The sequence below is a fragment of the Limanda limanda genome, chromosome 16, assembly GCF_963576545.1.
Source record: "Limanda limanda chromosome 16, fLimLim1.1, whole genome shotgun sequence".
In the NCBI taxonomy this organism is placed as follows: Eukaryota; Metazoa; Chordata; class Actinopteri; order Pleuronectiformes; family Pleuronectidae; genus Limanda; species Limanda limanda.
The window spans coordinates 6,838,154-6,860,684 of NC_083651.1; the positions used below are offsets into that span (position 1 = coordinate 6,838,154).

The window sequence follows — 22,531 nt, forward strand, 5'->3', positions numbered from 1 at the left end:
AGGGAAAATAATTCATGATGTTTTCATGGAGATGTACTTCACTCAAAACATCATGAAGGAATGTGACTTCAAGTTTCACAAGAGGCCTGGGTACATACAGCACTTCCAAGCCATCCCCTTTTGTATACATATGTATACTGAAACTGGAATGAGCATAGTTGTGCAACACTTGAAAAAGAAGACCCCACTTATACCTTGATGCTACAGGTAATGTTGCATCGAAAGTTCCGGTCAGACCAAAATACTTTGCTACTCTCTCACTCTTCCTGGAGGTGGTCAGGATGCCCCTCCCAGTTTGTGAAATGCTGACAAATTAACTCTCTGTACCAGCAATAACGTTCTGGCTGATGCAGTTCCTCAGAAAACTGTCACAATACACAACCCTCAGAGTAAATCAGGTTGCAACTGATTACAGCTGGGTCCTTCTCCAAAGTGAGGGAGAGCATTGTCAGCTACTTGGACAAGGCTTTTGTTATTTGTTCAAAACGGAAGACTTGGAAGGAAATCAGCATGTGTACCGTGCTACACATATGCTCGGCACTAGGGGTGCAACGATTAGTCGACGTCGTCAACAAAAATCGATGACAAGAATAGTCGCTGACGAATTTACTCGTCGATGATTCGTTGGTTACGTCACAGCACGTGTTTTTCGTGCCGCACAGCGGAACTAAACGGCGTTTTACCGGAGGTGCTGATGAAAGCAGCTGAGGAGTGAGCCATCTCGCTTCCTTCCGATCTCTGAAAGTCGCGCATGTGCAATAGCGTCAAAACACGGAGCATTGCCGGCTTCCGCTGCAGCAGCATCGCGCACCAGAAAGTAAAAAGTTCGGGAGAACTTCACCCGTAACAGCCCGAAAAAAACTACCTGCAGTATCTGTGCAGCGGACCTGTTCTCCATGGAAGCAGGACACGTGCATGTGAGGAGGAGGCACGTGTGACATCGTAACGGAGACGATGCGGACTCGCCTCTGTCAGATGTTATATATACACGTATATACCTGCACGCAGGATTCTAGAATCCATTACAAATATATGGTTTAAACTTTTATTAACGAGTTTAAAAGCTAAAAGTTATCCTATTGCCTGACAAACGTCTTTTTTTAATCACAATGATTTAGTCAGAAGAAGACTGTAGTTTCGTTTGTTGATGTTTTTATTGCTGTTACTTTCCCTGTTATTTTTGTTAACAGGAAAAATGGATACTTGATTTTTAATTTATTTGTTTTAATAGCATTTTGCCTGTCCTTGCTTTTAAATGGACAAAAACTTGATTTGTCTTTGCTTTTGTGTCACAGTACCCTTATATGCAGCAAAGTTTATTAAAAGACATTTTTTTTAATGAAGAAACAATCTTTATTGCCTGTTTTTTCAGTCATCACATGCCTCGAACAACCTCAAGCAAAATTTAAAAGCTGTTTGCTAAATAAGAGCAATTGAGAATTTGTGTCATTCATAATCCGAATAGTCGATTAATCGTTTCAATAATCGGTGACTAATCGACTATCAGAATAGTCGTTAGTTGCAGCCCTACTCGGCACACATGCTCAAAGCTGTCTCTCAGGGAATTGGTAGAATAAACGGGAGACAAAGGTTTAAAGGATTATCAACCTTTGCATTTTCCAGGTTGCAAAACACTACCTCATTGACAACAGCACTCAAAATCTTCCGCTCACTCACCACTGTATTAATTGGCAAACACAGTACCAATACTATCCTGAATAATCTGAAGGCAGTGCAGGACTTAATAAAACATTGCAAGATTCCCAACATGTAAGACACTGAAACATTTTCTGACAGCCCCTTAGGTCAGGAGGAAGATGATGAGGAAAGAAGAAATGCACACACAATTATTGGAAGATCTCCCTTCACATATGAGTTCAGGAAGCTCTTGGAGGAGGTACGGGGAACGCTTGGAAAAAAGGATACCCTGACCCCAGATGATGAGGAAAATCCATACTTATGCCAAGGCATTGTCAATGTCCTTTTTGAGAACTACCTAGGCATTTTCTCCTTTTGGAGTAGTCTTCTGTTGCGGAATTAAAAAAAGGTATACATCTGACAAAGAAGATGACACTTTTGGCCCACCAAAAACCAGGGACACAAATTGCCATGTAGAGAGATGGTTTGGAGTTGTAAAACACTCTATTCTGAAAAAGAAGAGGGGACTGAGACCAGAAACGTTTATCAGGAAGATGTATAGCTCAGTACAGGGAAGATACAGAGAACATATCATGTCTCATAACTTCTCTTTGCAGTTACTCCTTAAACCAATGCTACCAAAGGACATCTCTCAATCTCGGGAGGGTTGGGCAAAGAGACAGAGCAAAGATTATGTGATTGAGTCATTACTGTATGTCAATTCATGAAAATATGAATTAAAATGAGGTTCTAGTTTGTGGAAAATAAATACGGCCCCTTCTCACATGACTTCAATGTTTGAGATTCTGGTTAAAATTTAACAATACTTTTTCTGTGGTTTCGTATAACCATCAAGGGTCTCCTTGTGTTTGACGTGCAGTTGGTGCCAAAACACTTTCTTAAACAACTTTCAGACCATTAAAACGAACAAAATTTTATAAACTAAGTATTGTAGCATAGCCAGCAGGTGACCCTGGAACTTTGACGTGAATATACAGTATTACAGTGTTATTGAATATTTGTGTAATATCTCTTTTCGGTGTTGCACTTTGTAGACGGCTCTTGCGCACTCGTCTCACAGCCGGCTGTACATAGAGACCAATGTTCTGTGTTCATCCCGGAGGACGACTCATATTGATGAAAACTGGCCTGTACCCGGTTGTGCACTTTGCTACGGTGGGAAGTATGCAGCCTAAGTGTTTTAACAACTTTTAAGTTGTCAGAATCTGTGAATACCAACATGACCGAACTAACAAGGGCTTCTATCTTAAACCAGTTGAACAGCGCAGAAAATGCACACGCAAAGCGGAGAGAAGAGACCACGGGTCGCCTCTGTGGTGATACAACTTTTGACGATAGGAAAATAGTTACAAACAGGCATAGAACCCACCCTACAATTAACAGCGCGACTCCGCAGCATTACATACCCACCGTTGACTTGCCCATCATGAACATAATTGGCTTTTCAAATTGCGTGGGTTTAAGTGAGAAGAACAGTGTCCACTAACAGAACTAGTTTCACGATGTGTTTATCAAACATACAAAATTAAAGAGTGCCTTATATGTAGTAGCCTGTCCCAAGTGACAGCAAGTTAGCATGTCCACTCTTTCTGCTACCATTACAATTGTAATTTTGTCCATGCCGGTTAGCAAATAATGATATGGTTAATTGAGCACTCATATTCTTAATCAACAAAACCTGCATAAGCAATCGATGTATGATTAAGATCAATCCTCCTCAGGCGGGGAACTGCTTTTGATGCATGGCCAAAAACTGTTGTGCTTCTTTAACCGATGAGGGACGCCATCTGCTCCCGTCTTTGGTAATAATGAACAGCCTCGCTGGCTACAGCAGTGAAGGCTTCAGGTTGTGACTGTACAGCTGATGCGGGACCTCATTGTACTGTTGTACAGTTGTACGGCTGTAGTTATATCTGTAATTTCACTTGGGGTGCAGTATCATTATTATGCCACTGTGAGGCGATGAAGCGCTAAGTAGGGATGCTTGTGTCATCACTGATAGTGAAGAAGTGTCTGTCTACCTGATGTGCCAGTGCTAAGACAATAAACACAGCCAAGGGCTAAACAGTTCACCGTCTCCGTCAAGTTTTTTCTCTGCGAGTGCAACGCAGAAGAAACTGCCTTCATTAATGCAACAGGTTATGGGCCCAGGAGTCATTCGGAAGAAACGTTTGATGTTTATCACCGTCAGAAAGTCACAAAGAACCCCGTGCTAACGGGATAGCAAGACAAGCTAACACCATGGATCATCGAGGAACAAGCAGGTTGTCTCGATTTATATTGACAGAGATGAAACTAAGAATGAACTGTGGGAGACCAAAGTGTTGGGACGCCTTCACCTATTACGGTTATAGAATACTATTCTGAAAGAAGCTAACAGACAAGATGAGGTAGCGGCAGATGCCAAGAAAAATGCTGATGCGTATGTAGAGCTAATTCAACTTTTAGACGATAGAAGCCTCTCGCTTATTATGAGGGATGCGCCCGACATTGCAAGAAAAGCCCTGAGGATATTAAGGGGGTATTATGCCAGTGTAACAAACCAAATTAACCCCCGGCCATATTAAACCTGGGTATACTTTGGCCCAACACTACTGATATCATGGGGTTATAATCTGGTTTGAGGGGTAGGAATTGGCCTAGGCATTCACTGATGACTACTCAAGCACAGTGTTTGCATATTTTCTAAAAACAAAAAGTGACACAGTACAGGCAACGGAAAAATTCCTAGCAGTTACAGCCCCATACGGGGAAGTGAAATGTATCAGGTCTGACAACAGCACAGAGTCCACAATCAGGGATTTCCAAACACTGTAAAGCAGGGGTGTCAAACTCAAATACACAGAGGGCCGAAATCAAAAAATTGCTTCAAGTCGAGGGCCACATGGGTTCAACGTTTATTGAAAACTTATTGAAAGAACCTTAGTGCACATATTGAACCTGGAACTAACAAGGCCTATAGAGTATTGCCGATAAAACAACATTAATTATGAAATAAATGAAATACAAATAATAAATAATACATAAATAAATATAAAAGTAATAAAATCAGTTTCATTAATTGCTTTCTGGCTTTATCTGCAGTATTTCCAGAGTAATTTCCAGTGAAAACATTTTCTACAGACAAAAATAATTGACTTCAAAGAAAAATCAAATGTCCTGTAGTAGCAAGAGAAAAAACAGTTTTCCTGCAGCATCTGCGTCTCCCACAGGCGGAGATGGGTAGGTGTATGCTAGTTGAAAGTAAGCTACCAAAGCAGCTATGGAATTACGCAGTTCAAACGGCGGCCATTGTACGTAGCAGATGCTTTAATAGGGGTACAGGGCAAACACTGCATGAAAAGAAGAGTTTGCGTCAGTTACTGCCGCTGGAAATTTCGGGAGAATTTTCGGTTAACGGTTGTTCACAGGAATCTGCAGGCAGCACAGAAAACTGCCAGGAACTGCCGGGAATTGACGCGGGGTTCCATTTTCTGGCAGTTTTACAAGCCTGAGAATGTTGGGAGGTGACCCCCCTGCTCCTAGGCCTAGGGGAGGCTTTCACATGTAGATGACAATGCAGTGAGCTTTACAAATGTAAATCAGGATAGTTTCACTCAGTGCTGAAGAGGTAACATCTTTTCTCAAATGTACTAACTAACGTACCAACTAAAATATCTGGCGTAAGTACACCAGGCTTAAAATAAATATAAAATCTGAATTTTTAGCTTATATGGATTTTTGTCTAATGTAAGTTAGTTTGCTATAATGAATTATATTGTATACCATGAGCAAAGGTCAATGCTATGAAAAAAATTTGAAACTGCAATTTATTTCAACATTTGCCTGTCAAGCTCATCCAAGATAATAAGTTGGAATGGAGAGTGTGGCACCACTGTACAGGTTTCTAAAGTAAGTCTTTCTGCTGAAACCAAAACTGTGCATCACATAAAGTATATCAGTTGTGTCTTCACGCATCAAAGTCCCAAATATTTGTTCTCCCAAAATACTGGCAAATTCAGCACCATATTCACATATCCATCCCAAAATAAGCTGTTGACTGCTGAAATTCCCTCATAATTTGAACACTCAACACTTTTATCCAAAGCGACTTACATTGCATTCAAGTGCATTCAACTATGAGGTGACAAACACAGAACAGCAAGAATCATGTAAGTACATTTACTTAACACCAGAAAGAATAAACTGGTCCTCAGTCACATACTCATCCTATATAAAAGTACAATTTAAAAACTGTTACAACCGCTGCTTCAAAAGTGAAAAGGACATTTGTGAAGTTTTACTCCAGCTCGTGCTTTGCGAGGTCCGACCCTCAGTCTATGGGTCCGATGACTGTCTCTGTTTTCGGTGTAAAAAAAAAAAAGTCGACATGACACTGTTTCCCTGGAGGAGAAGATGAGTGCGTTGGAAAGTTAGGCCGCGGGCCCAATGTGGAGGAGTCGAAGCGGAGAAGACGGGCGCACAGTCACAAAGTTACAGTAACAGCTACAGGGAGAAGCCATTGCTAACTTCTAAGCTAGATCTGTGTGTCCTGCACCAGATGGGTTAAAAGCAAAGGACAAATTTCCCTCAATTGCATGAGTGTGTCTGTGCATGTGTTTGGGATAAATAAATGTATCTTGTATCTATCTAATATCTGAATAGCGTGTTAACAACTGTGTGATTAGCAAGAAAGTTGTTAAAAGAAGTCCTTTCACACCTCTGATGCAAATGGCTGGCGCCACAAACCGGAGTGAGGGTAAGATAAAAGAAGAGAGGTGCTGTGCGGTTTCAAATACATTCTCCAGGTTTACGTTATCTGATCCATTAATTGTTTGTTTCTTTGCTGTGGATCTTCCAACGGTGATGTAGCGAGGCTATTTCCGTTTATCAATAATATACTCATGTTACTCATGTTGTTTTCCAGCTGCCTGTACTATGACGTACTAAGACACACTATGAGCCAGTATGAAGGAGCTTACCGTACATCCAACCGGACCTTGCAGCTCTTGCAGCAGCATTGAGAAGTTCAGGAGTCAACAGAGAAGAAAGAGGGTTGATTCATTAGATAATTTTTCAGTTATATGTTTAGGTAGCCTGGGTGCCAGACGAACTTAGCCCCGCCCACAACATTTTCGGTCGGGAAGTTTGGTCTGGAGTCTTTACGTTGGGGAGAAATTATCTCCGAACAGAAGCTGTTCGGACCAATCAAATTGTCAGGGCGGGCTTTATACGATGATGGACAGATGATCAACAGTTACGTGATCAACCACGTCATCAAAGAGCGCTTGGGTTGAATTTGTTTTCAACAAACATGCCTGCCGCTTGAGAGCTGAGATGTGTAGATGCTGCCATTGAGTCTGTTTTAGAAGACATCGACAGCGCATTCATTTTGAAAGAGGAACAGAGAAACGCGATCAAGGCATTTGTAGATCGAAAAGATGTTTTTGCCATCCTTCCTACGGGATTTGGAAAAAGTTTAATTTATCAGCTGGCCCCGATGGTCGCTTATTTAACTTAATCACATACTACGTTGCTCTGAATGGTTGTAGGTTTATCCAATTGAGCGAAGAGGCATTTTTTTTCCTGGTTCCGTTGAAACACGCCCCATATTCACAGCCCAATGGAGCGGTCTCAGACTCATATTCTGACTAGAATTATGAGTATGACAACATCAGGCTAGGACGAGACAGCAGACAAGAACTAACCATTAATGACCACATGTAAAAACGAGTGCAACCCGACAAAGGGGAACACAGAGGCTTAAATACACACAGGGAAAGCAGGGGCAATTACGCACAGGTGTTACACATGAGGACTGAGGAAGATAATCACCGACAGGAAGTGAAGACAGAAACAACACACAAGGAACAGAGACTACAAAATAAAACAGGAAACAAAAAACCCAAAGAGACTGAAGTAACAAACTAAAATGACAGAACTTCACAAAAGCATTACTACAAACAAAACTTTTAATGCTTTGAAGAAAATTTTAAGTTTGGATGGTTTTCCTTAAATTGCTATTTTAAATTCTAAAAGAAATACTGTCCTGCAATTGAAAAATGTGTAATAACTTGGCAATGGGTCAGGAGGCAGAGCAAATCGTTTTCTTACCAAACGGTTGGTGGTTTGAGCCTTGTCTTCCTGCCTCCACATGCCGAAGTGTCCTTGGCCAAGATACTGAACGACAAGTGCTGTCCATAGATGCACTATATGAACTTGAGTGTGAATGCCAAAAATAAGTGTACTGTTAAGCTCTTGAACAACTTCAGTACAGATCATTTACCATTGATTGGGTTGGTGATAGTTGGCTTCAATAAATGCTGTATTTCAGGTGTATATTATACTTTAAACTGACACTCCCAAAAGTCTAGTATTGCAATGTGTTTCGTAGATATTCATTTGATGGTATGCAAATCTTTTTTAAGTTTTAAGTGCAGCAACAAGCTCTGAGGTGATGTCAGTGTATTGTAATTAGTGCCTTTAGGTCCTCTACTGTGACCTTCCTGCTGTGACAACTCCTCAGTGTTGAACAGGCCTCAGGGAAAGGGAGCGACTGCAGCCAGGCTTGATCCTGCTAATTGCTGACCCAGTGGCTACTGTTTGTTGGCCTTATGGGATGTTCCACCAAGCAACTCAAATCTCAACAAAACATCCCTTTAGCTGAAATAACTATTGACACCTAAACAAAATGATTGTCAGGGAAATAAGAGATTCAGCAATATCTACAGATATCATTACTAATATTGTGAATATTTATTACTTTCAATTATCTTTTTGTCAAATTATCTGTTATCATCATTATGTTTCTCACACAACTCATTTCTTGATGAAAAACTTAATGACCTTTTTCGTAGCACCACACTTACAATCCCATGGCCTTTTAAAATACTTACTCATGATAAAATGTTATGTATTTTTAAGATTTTGGGAAGACGTCACATTTAAACCTCATTTCATATTTACTGTTCCTTACAGCTCCTTGCTTCAACTCCCTCTTTTAGTCCTTCGTCAGTATAATTATATTGAAAACATGATATTTGCATTTGAAACATTGTAGCCACAGAAACTTTCATAAATTGATTGAGGAGATTAGAATTTTAGGCAAATACATTACTTTTGACAACTTAAAAGATGTATACTCTGTAATGGATGTGTTAAAACAAACAGTTTCCTTGTTTTTCATTTAAAAGTGAACCTTAGCATGTGTGTGTGTATATATATATGTCAAAGTTTTATGTCCCAAAATTTTGACAAGCATTTAAAAAAATTTAAAGTTTAAAACAATCAACTAGAGGATTTGGAAGAGGCTGAATGACAAATTCTCCCTCAAGAGTACAAATCAGTCTTTAAACTTAAATATTACTTTTGTTGTATTAAATTCATATAAACTGATAAGAAATGTTGTGTCCGTATAAGTTTTGGCTGTCTCGCCCAGCCCTAGTTAGTATGACTACATGAGCGCCTGTGTTTTTGCTGTCTGTAAAAACAGTCCTTAATAAGGACCACAATAACAACAAGCCTTTAGACATTAGTGTGTAATCATGATGCAGTGTCCTCTGTTTTATGTCAAACAAAAATACCTCAAATTATAATTTGTTATTATTATTATGTAATTAATTAAAAATGCATTATCATAACCATACATTAAATCTGTTAAATATCTTTTAGTCTGCATGTGTTCAGACTAAATTCATTTAAATTTCAGATTAGGATTGACACAAATATTTCTGAATTATGTGTGAAAGTTTTGATGAAGCAGAATATGAGAGTATTTCAGATTTCATCTGTCAGATCCCTTTGGAGAAGAGGGCTGAAATAGGATGACATATAATACTATTGAAAATTTAAATAATTGCATTTGTAACATTGAAAAATATTTCTTGCTTTAGTGAAAGGAATACACCTCGTTATAGCGTAGTAACGCGAGAAGATTCAAACTTTGTATTTAATGCAAAACTTTAATTGACAATTCAACAGATTTTCACATTCTGTATTTTAGCAAAAAGTGTTTCCTTTCACATTAGTTAATAAACTGTAGAATTTGAATATGCTTCAAAAATGTAGATTTGTGATGTTTTTAATGTCAACAGATTTTTACAAGCATGTTTAATTTTTGACAGTTTGAGACCATAAATTAAAGGATTAAGAAGAGGCTGAATGACCATCGCATACGTAGACAAGAAAACACAGAGAGGGTACGGCACTGTGGACACGTCAAATCTCTGACTGATCAAGCTATAAAAACAGGCAAACACAAAGCTAATGAGTGAAACTAAATGTGGAGTGCAGGTTTCTAAAGCCTTCATTCTGGTCTCTTTGGAACCTTTTAAACACACTGAAAAAATATTGACGTAACTGTATGATATATAACTGACAGGACCAGCAACAGTGACAATAAGACCAAAAAACACATCATGAACGAGTGACACTGTTCTGTCTGATGAACAAGAAAGGTCAACAACTAAGTGATGTACACAGAAAACTTTGTTGATAACAGTCCCACAAAAATTTAAACGAATAGTAAAAGACATTAAAACTCCAATCTCCAAAAAACAAAATATCCAGATAAAAAATATGACAATTTGTACTTTCCTTTTTGTAATTATGCTGTTGTAATGTAAAGGTTTACAAATGCATACATATCTGTCATGTGCCATAATTGTTAATGTTCCAAATTCAATAGTTCCATATGTATGAATGTTAAATATTTGAATGAAGCAGAAGGAGGCAGAAATATCATGTGTGTCTGACAACATATGCACCATAAAGCAGGGCAGCAAAGACGTGCAGCCGTATATTTCATTAGCAAATAAACTACACAGGAATAAATACATAGGTTCATGGAGATTTTTGTCTGTATAAATAACGATAATAAGCAGAGAGTTTGCAACAATCACTGATATGTAAAATATCAAAGCCAGAGTAAAGTACAGGTACTTTAACTGTCCTGTGTCACCATACATAGCCAACACAAATGACAAACTCTCTGTTGAGTTCTCCATTGTAGTCCTAATAATGAGGGTTAATATGTTAAACTACTTGACTTTGGAGGATATGTGACAGCAGATGTAAAAAGTAAAATCAATCTTGAAATCCAAGTGTTTCAAGGGTAAATAAAGATAATCACTAAAGCATATTTCTTACCTTAAGAATTTAACCCTTAACAGAATAAAAAAGTTATAGCAATTTCTTAATGTCTGGTTCTAGAATCCAATTTATTTAATATTATATTACTTTGTTTAAATAAATGATAAACATTGTATATAAAACATGTCAAGATACAAGAGTTAAGATAAATGCACATTTATGAAGCCAACTTCCAAACAGTTAAAAGCTGTTGAACAATGTGATCGGAATTCTGTACATACCATTTTGCAATATATCACATTTTAATACATATCAAAACTTCACCAAAGAGTAAGACAGATTGATGATCAACAGAAAAGTGCAGACTGTAATCTCCACTCCCCACTGAGGCAGCAGCAGTTGCTCAACCTTTATACGAAAGTCCTGATGAAAAAAAAAAAACACGACGAGCAGAATGTGATGCAAGTGAAGACTGAGCCTGATTCTCTTGATCAATGTCGCCATGTAAAGATAAATATGTATTTTGATGCCTCTGCACCGGCAACAAGAATACCTTTAGGGAATGTCATCAAATTTGGAAAAAGGACAAAGATCCATGTCACTCTGATCTCTCTCATTACATTTTGGGGAATTGTGAATATTATATCTCAGAATCACCCTGAGGGAGTAGGGATGGCCATAATTAATCGGCGATCGATTAATTGATCATTAAGAATTTCGTCGATGACATTATTTTTTGCATGTTCTGTTGTGTAGTGTGAGTCTTGAAGGAATGCTATGGATTTCGCTATGTGGCAGCAATTACACATTTTACCACGGAGGGGGCAATGTAAATCCCACAGGCCTACTCAGTTACCTGCGAGTTTCCGTGTATTTCAAAAGTAAACATGAATAGGTCACGGCGAAGTGTAGCGTGGGACCATTTTGATTTAAAAAAGACTCAGTTCACTGCCAACACTGTGAAGCTGTGTATAAGTACAACTCGGCCACGACTCAAATGATGTACCACTTGAACAACGCACATCCGACCCTGGTTAGTGGCGGTGCATCCTGCTCTCGGTCTAAACCTAACATCAACTCGGTGTTAGCACGAAGGAGCTGAAATGCACAACAAGCAAAGAAAATTAACCAATGTATCTGCAAGTTCATCAACATGGATATGCTACCGTTAAGTATTGTTGAGGGCGAAGGTTTTTGACAACTGATAAACTTATTGGAACCGGCATGACACAAGCACCGGCTTCTAGCTGTCGGCTCCGCTGCTTAAACGTACAGCAGCGCATATTTTCAAGTGTAACCATTGAACGGATCCTGTTTAACTGCCACAAGAGTTGTTCATCTTGTAATAAAGATCTCAATGAGGAAACACACTGTTTTTTTCTATTTTCACTGCATTTTTATAAAGCCTATAAATAGTGAATTTTAATTTAAAAATATTAATGATTAATCGAAAACCTATCGTTAATTCTAACCCTAACCCTATGAGGGAGAAAATCATATAATCAATAATCCGACTAGAGTGGATCTTCGAATGCATACCTCCACCAAGGGCCCTATCTCGGGATGTTAAAGAAAGGAATACAAATAATTCCCCTATAAATACCAACAATTTTTAATCAAGATAAATTGAGATGTAGTATTTTCTCTAACCGAATGTCGCATTCTTCCAAAAAGTTTCATGGAAAAATTGTTACGGTTTGTTGATGGAGATGGACCAAGATGCAGAGTTTTAAAACAAAAGGTAATTTTAATTAAAGAAGTGAACAGGGACCCCTGATGCCCTAAGAGGAGAGACGTCAACCGGGAGCCTCCGTCATGGGACAGGGACCGGAGCAGGCGACGCGAGGACCCCTGACGCCCGAAGAGGGAAGACGTTAGCCGGGAGCCTCCAACGTGGAGCAGGAATCGGCGCAGACGACGCAAGATCCCCTGACGCCAGAAGAGGAGAGCCGTCAGCTGGGAGCCTCCCACGCGGGCCAGGGACTGGCGCAAGCAACGCTAGGACCTCTGATGCCTTAAGAGGAGAAACGTCAGCCAGAAACCTCCGGCGCGGAGCAGAGACCGGGACAGGCGCCACTGAGAGAACCTCTGACGTCTGAAGAGGAGGGACGTCAGCCAGGAACCTCTGGCGCAGAGCAGGGAGCGGAACAGACGCCGCTGAGAAAAGCTCCGACGTCTGAAGAGGAGAGAAGTCAGCCAGGAACCTTCGACTTGGGACAGGAGCAGGGACTGGAGCTGACACCGCGAAAGACCTCCGACGCCGGAACCAGAGTGGTGTCTGCCGGGACCCTCCGGCGAGGGACAGGGACTGGAGCTGGCACCGCTAAGACCTCCGACGCTGGAACCAGAGTGGCGTCTGCCGGGACCCTCCGGCGCGGGACAGGGACTGGAGCTAGCACTGGGGCCCAGTCGGGGCTGGAGGTGGCTGGGGCCTGTGAGCATGCTGCTGGAGAGAGAGGCTTCTGCTGTGGATGCCCCCTCTCCAACGTCCACCACCAAAAGCAGAACCCTTCTTGAGGCTGCGGGGTCCACCAATTGCCAGGCGACTGCTCCAGTACGGGTTAATGGATGAGGCTGGAGGGTTGAGGTCTGTCCCGCACCTCCCTGAGGTATGGGACAAAGTGACTCACCCAAGGGCAAACTTTCAGCCATAATTCAACCTCTGAGATCTCTTCGAGAATCCCAGCTTGGTGCTGGGTGCCCGTACAACCCAGCTCGTCCACTGAAGCATCAAAAATAAAAACTTTACGCCAAAATAAATCAAGCTCTGCTGGGTCCATAATATGGTCAGATTGTTCTGTTACGGTTTGTTGATGGAGATGGAGCCAGATGCAGAGTTTTAAAACAAAAGGTAATTTTAATTAAAGTAGTTATTTTAACAAAACAAACGTGAACACTAAAGGGGAAAAAAACAAAACACAACAAAGCTTACACGGGCATTCAAAAGAGTAGAGGCTCAGGGGATTAGGACGGGACAGCACCATGGACGACAGCGGGTAGAAGAACAAGCAATCCGACAGAGGACAAAGGGAAGGACAGAGGCTTAAATACACACAGGGAAGGCAGGGGCAATTGAAAACAGGTGTAACACATGACAGGGCTGACTATCAGAGGCAGGAAGTTAAGACAGAAACAACACACAAGGAACAGAGACTACAAAATAAAACAGGAAACACAAAGATCTGTTATGAAGGACAACGTGTTAATATCCCTTTCTGCATACTCGAGACTCCGTGGGCTGGTCGAATGATTGATGGCATCCTATGGGTTGTCAAGTGGGCGCCCTCCTTCTTCGATGTTTCGCTGATTGACCCACGACACCTCCAGAGGGATCAGCAGTGAGATCCGGCGTCCCGGGCTCACTCCCTAGATGCCATCACTCATCCGACAGCCCAGGCGGAGATGGTGGAGGAAGGGCATTGACGCTCATCCGTCGACTCTCCAGCACTGCCGCAAGACACTGTAGCACCTGGTTGTGCCGCCAGGTGTGCCGGCCTTGAGTGAGGCCGGTCTTGCAGCCCACCAGGATGTGCTTTAGTGTAGCTGGAGTCGGGCAGAGGGAGCATGTCGTGTCTTCTCCGTACCACTGGCTAAGATTCTTGGGAGACGGCAGTACATCATAAGCGGCCCTGATGGTGAAGCTTGCCTTAAATGCCTCCATCTCCCACAGCTCCTGCCAGGAGATCTTCCTCTTCTCCACTCCCTCCCAAGTCATCCACTGGAACGGAGTAGCCTTGTTCCAGGCCGGTGTACTGGCTCCGGCTCCAAGACCACTCCTCCCGTGCTGCACTCGGCCCACGATGTCCCTGTGCTTGAGTGCTGCCTTTGCCTGCTTGGTTGCTTCCAGTGGGGTCAACTTCCTCCCAGTAGCCAGGATGAGTGCAGCTTGGGCTACAAATGGATCACTCGAATCCAATAGCATCATCTCCAGTCTAACTTTGGCGCATTTATACTCCTCTGCTAGACCGGAAATGGGCAGTTCTAATACTCCTTTGCCATAGAGCCCTATACTGCTGAGGCACCTGGGAAGCCCAAGCCACTTCCTTGCATATGAGCTGACCAGCCTCTCCAGCTTTTCCACCTTTGAGATCGGGACTTCATACATGGTAAGTGGCCATAAGAGGCGTGGAAGGAGCCCAAACTGCATACACCAGAGCTTCAACTTGCCAGGTAGTGCGGTTCTGTTGATGTTCTCCAGGCCGCTGGCTACATCTTTCCTGAGCTGATCTACTTGCTCTTTGTCCTTAAGGAAACAGGCAAAGAGACTGAAAACAAACTAAAATGACAGAACATGACAAAAATCAGTTCAGTAGTACTCAGGGGTGACAACATGATGGCCTCGGTGGGGGTAATAATTCTGACAGTCTGGAAAATAGTACAGATGACAAATATACTAACTAATGACTAACTTTGACCTGTCAAGTCTTTTTTGGTGTGTATGAGGTCCTTTCTCAATACTCTTGGTGTCACATTAGATCGTAACCTGGCCTGGAAGCATACTGAAAGTTCACTCACAGTTGAAAGCACTCATTCTTGCGAAAACTCCCATTCTTGCCTTCAGCTTCATACACATAATATTGTCTGTAAAGAAAAAATGGCAAAAAATATAAACGTCTATCTCAATATTGGGTTCAACATTGACAATATTAGGAAAGTTTCATTAATACTGGGCATGAAAGGTTCAGGTATGAGTTGGTAGACAAATATTTAAAAACAACAAGGTGGGGGTGAATCTCCAGGTGCTTTCAGGTATCACAATTATTCAAAATTACCTCAACCCTTTGAAAACTTTATTGCAGTAGAATTTCTTGTCATACCTCCACTCATGAATCCTCTCATTTATGGTTTCAAATTGACCAAAATTCGGAACAGACTTCGCGAAATTGTTACTTTATTTTCAGGATTCCCATTCATTTAGATATGTTTTCAAATGTACTAAAGATCTTTAGTGAGAGATTTCATTAGATTTGTTATAAGGTAACTGTTCTATTCATTTTGTGGGGGGGGGTATTAAGATATCGTTGCACAACAAATAAAACATTGAGAAAAAACAGACTTGCTAAAGGAGAGAGATGAAAGTAGTCAATGTTCAACCTTTTCATTTAACACAGAGGTACCTGGCAAACATTTCTGCTGTAAACAGTTTGATTGAGTTTCCATTCTTGAGTTTCTCCTGGCCTTCACCACGATACAGACAATTACAATAGAGTATTCAGGCATAATATACAGTAACATAAAGGCAATAAAAGCTGTAACAATATCAGTTACAAACAAAACCAAAGTTTTTACTCCTCACGTTGATTATTCCCTGAGATTTAAACAGGGGGATTAAATTAAATCAACAAATTGATCGGAAAGTTTATTTAAGCAATACTAAGCTCTGTTTAATTCTCCAGAAAGAACACTAATTCTTTCTATATGTCACGGGTATGGTGAGGACCCAAAAGCAGCACAGGCAGACGAAATCTCAGTCGGTGATGACCTTTATTATTTACTGCAGTCTTTAACAGTTCATACAGTGGCAGGGTGAAAAGTCTTGGCTCACAGTGATCTTCTGCGAGATCGGAGAAGGAGTGAGCCTGGTGTTGCTGACTGAAGGCAAAGTCACAGCAGGTGGATTACCTAGTTGGTAGACAGGTCCAGTGGTGAGCTGTGTAGCCACAGAGATGAGCAGGTGCGTAACCAGGAGGGAATAGGCGAAACTCGTGGTCGAAGACAGAAGGCTGAGGTAATATCCAGGGCAGAGACGAGGCAGGCAGGTCGGCAACAGGTGATCAGTCCGGGGAAAGAAACGCTGGAGGTCAGGCATTACACAAGACAATCTGGCACTGAAGCAGAGACAGGAGCAGGCTTAAATGCAGCCAGGGCTGTCACAGGTGTGGAGAGTTGGCCTGATGAGGAGGCGTGGCTAACAGGTAGAGTGGAGCAGAGACAGGTCAGTGGAAAAATACCAGCAGACAGGTGATGAGCAGACTGTGACACTATATCTGAGGTCACAGCCCGACTCAAGGACAAAATGGGGAAGGCCACACATGAGATTAACCTGAAAATAAGTTTATTTAAAAAAAAGATGAACAGGAACTGTAAGTGTAGAAATCATAGTGGTCACGGATTGAAATTCTTTCCATCTTCAAAACAGTTATTGTTGTTTATCTTAATTCATACTGGTAAGAAATGCAACGGCAAGAGCAAAAAGAGCACCCATTATTGCCTCCACTATCATAAAAAATCTTTCTTAAAAGTAGAAATAGCAAATATGTAACTTGTGTCTGAAGTTGGTTTCAAGTCTCAAAGGTGAAATTTAGATGTGTATGACACCAGTGGCAAAACATAAGGAAAATAAGGTATCCATGCTTTGGGCTTAAATATCTAATAGGATGTGAACACCTACATGTAACATAGAGAGTGACAGTAATACTAGCCAATCGTAGATGTGCTGTTGGAATGGGTGACGCAAGTAGAGGGAGATAAATTGTGATGCTGTGGGAGACATCTTCAGACTTGGTGGGGGGGGGGGCTGACAATTGCTCATGTAACTCTGTTTGTATATTGTTTCACCCTCTGGTCTCCTTGATGCATCAAGTCTACTTTAGAGTCTTCTGCGTGTCAGCTGCTGCCTGAGTTCTCCTTTCACCAGCTTCCAGAAAACTTCGATCACAGTGCACTGCTGCCTTCAGAGAAGTTCTAATAAGAGTGAGATAAGGGGACATCACCTGTGTTAATTATGCAGGTATACAACCCGAGGATAAAAATAGATATTGCACTTGTACTCATGATGGATAATGTATCTTGTTTATTTTGTATCCAGTGGTGCTTAAACACATTAATGTTTAATGATGAAAGCTCTTCCAGTCCACTGGTTTGTTGGTTTAAATCCCCAGCTCATGCGCTGCCGTCTTCAGTCAAGATACTAATAACAGTGACACGAGGGGATGAGAGTGTTTTCATGAAGGAACACTGAACAGAAAACAGACAAAATAAATATATATCATTTAAAGCTTCTATTCACAATGGATAATGTCTCTGTGATAACAATATTCTATCTTTCAGGTTTAACTGAATCAAAGAACAACAGGTATATTCTCTTCTCTCTCAGTTTGTTATGTTACTGTGTCATTTTGCTTGTTAATATAACTCTTATTGTGACCATCTTCTTGGATAAAAACCTCCATGAACCAATGTATATTCTGCTGTGTGCATTTTGCATGAATGGACTTTATGGAACAACAGGTTTCTTCCCCAAGTTTCTATGGGATCTGCTCTCTCCTGTTCATGTCATCTCTTATTCTGGATGTCTTGTTCAGGGTTTCGTAATTCACTCTTTTGTCAGCAGTGAACTCTCTTTTCTTGCAGTAATGGCATTTGACAGATATGTAGCCATATGTCGACCACTGCAGTATCACTCTATCATGTCAAAGCACAGACTCATGATGTTAGTGTGTTTCTCCTGGTTTACACCTTTCTGCATTATAGGTGTGAATATTGGTCTAACATCAAGACTGAAGTTATGCAGCCCTTATATTGCCAGACTGTTCTGCGTCAATGGGATTATTGTTACACTTGCTTGTTTCCCAGCTGAAACTATGGTTAACAACATCGTTGCATATATTTCAATACTCTTTTATGTATTTCATGGTGTATTTATAGTTTGGTCGTACATATATCTTGTTAGAACATGTGTAAATTCTATAGAAAACAGGGCAAAGTTCATGCAAACATGTGTGCCACATTTATTCTCTTTGATCATTTTTCTACTCACGATACTTTTCGATATGCTGATTATACCATTTGGTTCAAAGAAATTACCTCAAACCTTTAAAAACTTTATTGCAGTAGAATTTCTTGTCATACCTCCACTCATGAATCCTCTCATTTATGGTTTCAAATTGACCAAAATTCGGAACAGACTTCAGAGACTGTTACTTTAAAAAAAGGTTGAAATTAGTATTGATGTGTGTAGAAAATTCTTTATTCCACTTTTAATTTAGTACTATTATTAAATCATTTTGTATAACCATTTTCTGCATGTATATTAACTTGACTCAATTCATTTCAATATGTATGTTAAATGTACTACAGTTCTTTGTTAAGAAATGATGCGCACATTTGAGTTAATAATAACTGTTCTGTTCATTTTGTTAGGGGGTATTAAGATATCTTTGCACAAAAAATAAAACGTTGCGAAAAAAAAGATTTGCTAAAGGAGAGTAATGAAAGAAGTCAATGTTCAAGCTTTTCATTTAACACAGAGGTACCTGCTAAACATTTCTGCTGGAAACATTTTGATTGTATCAAAAAGCTTCATTCTTGCGTATGTCCTGGCCTTCACCACGATACAGACAATAACAATAGAGTATTCAGGTCTAATATACAGTAACACAAAGGCAATAAAAGCTGTCACAATATCAGTTACAAACAAAAGCAAAGTTTTTACTCCCAATGTTGATTATTCCCTGAGATTTAAACAGGGAGATTAAATTAAATCAACAAATTGATCGGAAAGTTTATTTAAGCTATACTAAGCTCTGTTTAATTTTCCAGGAAGAACACTAATTCTCTCTATACCTGAGGTCACAGCCTGACTCAAGGACAAAGTGGGGAAGGCCACACATGAGATTAACCTGAAAATAAGTATATTTAAAAAAAAAATGAACAGGAAATGTAAGTGTAGAAATCATAGTGGTCATGGATTGCAATTCTTTCCATTTTCAAAACAGTTATTGTTGTTTATCTTAATTCATACTGGTAAGAAATGCAACGGCAAGAGCAAAAAGAGGAAGCACCCCTTATTGCCTCAACTATCATAAAAAAGCTTTCTCAAAAGTAGAAATAGCAAATATGTAACTTGTGTCTGAAGTCGGTTTCAAGTCTCAAAGGTGAAATTTAGATGTGTATGACACCAGTGGCAAAACATAAGGAAAGTAAGGTATCCATGCCTTTGGCTTAACGATCCAATAGGATGTGAACACCTACATGTAACACAGAGAGTCACAGCAATTCTAGCCAATCATAGATGTGCTGTTGGAATGGGTGACGCAAGTAGAGGGAGATAAATTGTGATGCTGTGGGAGACATCTTCAGACTTGGTGGGGGGGGGGGCTGATAATTGCTCATGTAACTCTGTTTGTATATTGTTTCACCCTCTGGTCTCCTTGATGCATCAAGTCTACTTTAGAGTCTTCTGCGTGTCAGCTGCTGCCTGAGTTCTCCTTTCACCAGCTTCCAGAAAACTTCGATCACAGTGCACTGCTGCCTTCAGAGAAGTTCTAATAAGAGTGAGATATGGGACATCACCTGTGTTAATTATGCAGGTATACAACCCGAGGATAAAAATAGATATTGCACTTGTACTCATGATGGATAATGTATCTTGTTTATTTTGTATCCAGTGGTGCTTAAACACATTAATGTTTAATGATGAAAGCTCTTCCAGTCCACTGGTTTGTTGGTTTAAATCCCCAGCTCATGCGCTGCCGTCTTCAGTCAAGATACTTATAACAGTGACATGAGGGGATGAGAGTGTTTTCATGAAGGAACACTGAACAGAAAACAGACAAAATAAATATATATCATTTAAAGTTTCTATTCACAATGGATAATGTCTCTGTGATAACAATATTCTATCTTTCAGGTTTAACTGAATCAAAGAACAACAGGTATATTCTCTTCTCTCTCAGTTTGTTATGTTACTGTGTCATTTTGCTTGTTAATATAACTCTTATTGTGACCATCTTCTTGGATAAAAACCTCCATGAACCAATGTATATTCTGCTGTGTGCATTTTGCATGAATGGACTTTATGGAACAACAGGTTTCTTCCCCAAGTTTCTATGGGATCTGCTCTCTCCTGTTCATGTCATCTCTTATTCTGGATGTCTTGTTCAAGGTTTCGTAATTCACTCTTTTGTCAGCAGTGAACTCTCTTTTCTTGCAGTAATGGCATATGACAGATATGTGGCCATATGTCAACCACTGCAGTATCACTCTATCATGTCAAAGCACAGACTCATGAAGTTAGTGTGTTTCTCCTGGTTTACACCTTTCTGCATTGTAGGCACAAATATTGGTCTAACATCAAGACTGAAGTTATGCAGCCCGTATATTGCCAGACTGTTCTGCGTGAATGGGATTATTGTTACACTTGCTTGTTCCCGAAATGAAACTATGGTTAACAACATCGTTGCATATATTTCAATACTCTTTTATGTATTTCATGGTGTATTTATAGTTTGGTCGTACATATATTTCGTTAGAACATGTCTAAATTCTATAGAAAACAGGGCAAAGTTCATGCAAACATGTGTGCCACATTTATTCTCTTTGATCATTTTTCTACTCACGGTACTTTTTGATATGCTGATTATACCATTTGGTTCAAAGAAATTACCTCAAACCTTTAAAAACTTTATTGCAGTAGAATTTCTTGTCATACCTCCACTCATGAATCCTCTCATTTATGGTTTCAAATTGACCAAAATTCGGAACAGACTTCAGAGACTGTTACTTTAAGAACAGGTTGAAATTGGTATTGATGTGTGTAGACAATTCTTTATGCCACTTTTAATTTAGTACTATTATTAAATCATTTTGTATAACCATTTTCTGCATATATATTAACTTGACTCAATTAATTTCAATATGTATGTAAATGTACTACTGTTCTTTGTTGAGAAATTATGTGCACATTTCAGTTAATAATAACTGTGCTGTTCATTTTGTTAGGGGGTGTTAAGATATCTTTGCACAAAAAATAAAACGTTGCGAAAACAAGATTCGCTAAAGGAGAGTAATGAAAGAAGTCAATGTTCAAGCTTTTCATTTAACACAGAGGTACCTGGTAAACATTTCTGCTGGAAACATTTTGATTGTATCAAAAAGCTTCATTCTTGAGTTTGTCCTGGCCTTCACCACGATACAGACAATTACAATAGAGGATTCAGGTCTAATATACAGTAACACAAAGGCAATAAAAGCTGTCACAATATCAGTTACAAACAAAAGCAAAGTTTTTACTCCCAATGTTGATTATTCCCTGAGATTTAAACAGGGGGATTAAATTAAATCAACAAATTGATCGTAAAGTTTATTTAAACTATACTAAGGTCTGTTTAATTTTCCAGAAAGAACACTAATTCTCTCTATACCTGAGGTCACAGCCCGACTCAAGGACTAAGTGGGGAAGGCCACACATGAGATTAACCTGAAAATAAGTATATTTTTTTAAAAAATGAACAGGAAATGTAAGTGTAGAAATCATAGTGGTCACGGATTGAATTCTTTCCATTTTCAAAACAGTTATTGTTGTTTATCTTAATTCATACTGGTAAGAAATGCAAAGGCAAGAGCAAAAAAAGGAAGCACCCATTATTGCCTCCACTATCATAAAAAAGCTTTCTCAAAAGTAGAAATAGCAAATATGTAACTTGTGTCTTAAGTCAGGTTCAAGTCTCAAAGGTGAAATTTAGATGTGTATGACACCAGTGGCAAAACATAAGGAAAATAAGGTAACCATGCCTTTGGCTTAACGATCCAATAGGATGTGAACACCTACATGTAACATAGAGAGTGACAGTAATTCTAGCCAATCATAGATGTGCTGTTGGAATGGGTGACGCAAGTAGAGGGAGATAAATTGTGATGCTGTGGGAGACATCTTCAGACTTGGGGGGGGGGGGGGCTGACAATTGCTCATGTTACACTGTTTGTATATTGTTTCACCTTCTGGTCTCCTTGATGCATCAAGTCTACTTTAGAGTCTTCTGTGTGTCAGCTGCTAAAAATAGATATTGCACTTCTACTCATA

At 40.0% G+C, this 22,531-nt stretch overlaps 3 protein-coding genes across 3 annotated transcripts; 2 read left to right on the forward strand and 1 right to left on the reverse strand.

Moving 5' to 3' along the window:
* Positions 1-9,665: 9,665 nt before the first annotated feature.
* On the reverse strand, positions 9,666-10,643 carry LOC133022060 (olfactory receptor 4B13-like). The gene has a single exon (XM_061089074.1). It carries the CDS (start codon positions 10,641-10,643, stop codon positions 9,666-9,668), a length of 978 nt encoding a protein of 325 aa, XP_060945057.1.
* A 7,089-nt stretch (positions 10,644-17,732) lies between these two features.
* LOC133022061 (olfactory receptor 5AR1-like) lies at positions 17,733-18,716 on the forward strand. Its single transcript, XM_061089075.1, is given in 1 exon segment — positions 17,733-18,716. A coding segment is annotated over 1 exon segment (978 nt). The 5' UTR covers positions 17,733-17,738.
* Positions 18,717-20,319: 1,603 nt separating this feature from the next.
* Positions 20,320-21,297, forward strand: LOC133022062 (olfactory receptor 5AR1-like). The gene is given in 1 exon segment (XM_061089076.1): positions 20,320-21,297. A coding segment is annotated over 1 exon segment (978 nt).
* Positions 21,298-22,531: the final 1,234 nt, after the last annotated feature.